Source organism: Bos javanicus, chromosome 8 (assembly GCF_032452875.1).
Source record: "Bos javanicus breed banteng chromosome 8, ARS-OSU_banteng_1.0, whole genome shotgun sequence".
Classification (NCBI taxonomy): Eukaryota; Metazoa; Chordata; class Mammalia; order Artiodactyla; family Bovidae; genus Bos; species Bos javanicus.
Genome location: NC_083875.1, coordinates 76,738,765 through 76,740,604, shown reverse-complemented (window position 1 = coordinate 76,740,604; position 1,840 = coordinate 76,738,765). Strand labels below are relative to the sequence as shown.

The window sequence follows — 1,840 nt, the reverse complement described above, 5'->3', positions numbered from 1 at the left end:
TCAACTCATCACATTGTACACTTTAAACATACACAATTTTGTCAATTATACCTCAATAATGCTGCAGGGAAAACCTAAGGGGAAACCTTCAAGGGCTTAGATTTGGCAATGGTTTCTTAAATATGATACCAAAAATACAGACAACAGAAGAAAAATTAGATCAACTGAATTTAAAATTTTTGTGCATCAAAGGACACTATCAAGATATCAAGAGAGTGAAAAAACAACCCACAGAATGGAAGGAAAATTTGCAAATCATATATTTGATAAGTGGCTATTATCCAGAATGTACACAGAACTCTTACAACTCATTAATCAGATTTGTATTTTAGTAACAGTCCTCAGTCTGCTTGAAGGAATGGAAGAACATGGAGCCTGGAGTGAACTGAAGAGGCAGTCACAGTGTTCCAGAGGAGAGGTGGTAAGTCCTCCATCAAGACAGGGGCTGGGGCTAGAAAGCGGGCCTTTCAGATTCAACTTTTATTGAGCAGGAGACAGGGTCGGCTTGGGGACTGACTAGCTGTGTGAAGTTTTAATTTCCGCATACTAGTGAGGCTGGGTGCCAGGACAGGATCTGGGTGTCTTTCAGGAAGGAAGGAGGGAGATTCCTACTCTTGCCTGGACTGAGTGCCTAGGGATGGGGGAAGCGAAAGTGTCCGCCTGCATAAATAGGCAGCACACCAGTCGTAGTCCACACACGGACCCCCAGACTGAAACTGCCCACCTCGCCTGAGCTCTGCCATGGCCATGGCTCAGTCACTGGTCCTGAGCATCCTTGTCCTGGTCCTGGCCTTCTGCATCCTCCAGGTCCAAGGTATCAAGGAGTTGCCTGCGGGGGTAGGGGGAGGAGGACAGGGTCGGGGAAGAGCTAGAGAGGCCTGGGTAGGAGTCTACAAGCAGCCTCTCACTCCCTGCGAACCCCACCCACAGGCAGTGATGGAGGGGCACAGGACTGTTGCCTCAGGTACAGCCGAAAGAAGATTCCCGCCAACATTGTCCGCAGCTACCGGAAGCAGGACCCAACCCTGAGTTGCGCTATGCCAGCTATCCTGTAAGTAGGTACACAGGGTGGGTGCAGGCTGGCAGCTGAGTGGGAGGGCATGATGGGCAAGACTAGGACAGGCTTGCTAACCCCCGAACCCTAGGTTCTCGCCTCGGAAACGCTCTCAGCCAGAGCTATGTGCAGACCCTAAAGAGGCCTGGGTGCAGAAACTGATGCAGCATCTGGACAAGCCATCAGCCCCACGGAAACCAGTCCAGGACTGTAAGAAGGAAAAGGGGGCCCCCAAGTCTGGCAAGAAGGGAAAGGGTTCCAAAGGCTGTAAGAGGTAAGGGAGCTAAAGGGACAGGGGGAGGGAGGTGAAGGAGAGCCTCGATCATGCTCAAACCACTCTTCTGCCCTCCCAGGACTGAGATCTCAAAAGGGCCATAGCCCAGTGACCAGCCCGGAGCCCAGGAGGTCCCCACCAGTCTCACCAGGGCTTGGAGCCCCAACCAAAGGGACAAGAGAGGCTAGGAGAGAGGGAGGACCCGGGGGCCCCAGAGCAGCCACTTCATGCTGGCCTTGCCTCACCCCTTCTCCAGCTTCAACCACCCCTTCTGTATTCCCACCCTACCCTGCACGGCTGCACTGCCCACATCAGGCCAGGCCTAGACAGGCAGAGAAGGGCATGTCCCCTAGGCAGTGTGAGAGGTGGCAGCAGGCCTGCCCCTCCGAGGAAAGGTCACCCAGGGTCCTGGACCTGACCCTGCTCCACACTACACACTACCCAGCTCTTTTTTCCTTTGTAAATATGACTTACACCCAATTGAATAAACAGCCATTCTGGCCTTCTTCCCA

General features: G+C 52.8%; 1 protein-coding gene across 1 annotated transcript; it reads left to right on the top strand.

Annotated features, from left to right (window-relative positions):
- The first annotated feature begins 521 nt into the window (after positions 1–521).
- On the top strand, positions 522–1,840 carry CCL21 (C-C motif chemokine ligand 21). Its single transcript, XM_061426008.1, has 4 exons — positions 522–814; positions 931–1,051; positions 1,146–1,328; positions 1,408–1,840. Exons 1-4 carry the CDS (start codon positions 742–744, stop codon positions 1,430–1,432), a joined length of 402 nt encoding a protein of 133 aa, XP_061281992.1. The 5' UTR covers positions 522–741; the 3' UTR covers positions 1,433–1,840.

Excerpts from the sequence above, each read along its gene's own strand:
- CCL21 (XM_061426008.1), top strand. The coding sequence starts at position 742 with ATGGCCATGGCTCAGTCACTGGTCCTGAGCATCCTTGTCCTGGTCCTG. Across the intron at positions 815-930 it reads CTGCATCCTCCAGGTCCAAG|GCAGTGATGGAGGGGCACAG; the intron begins GTATCAAGGAGT and ends CCCCACCCACAG. Across the intron at positions 1,329-1,407 it reads GGTTCCAAAGGCTGTAAGAG|GACTGAGATCTCAAAAGGGC; the intron begins GTAAGGGAGCTA and ends CTGCCCTCCCAG.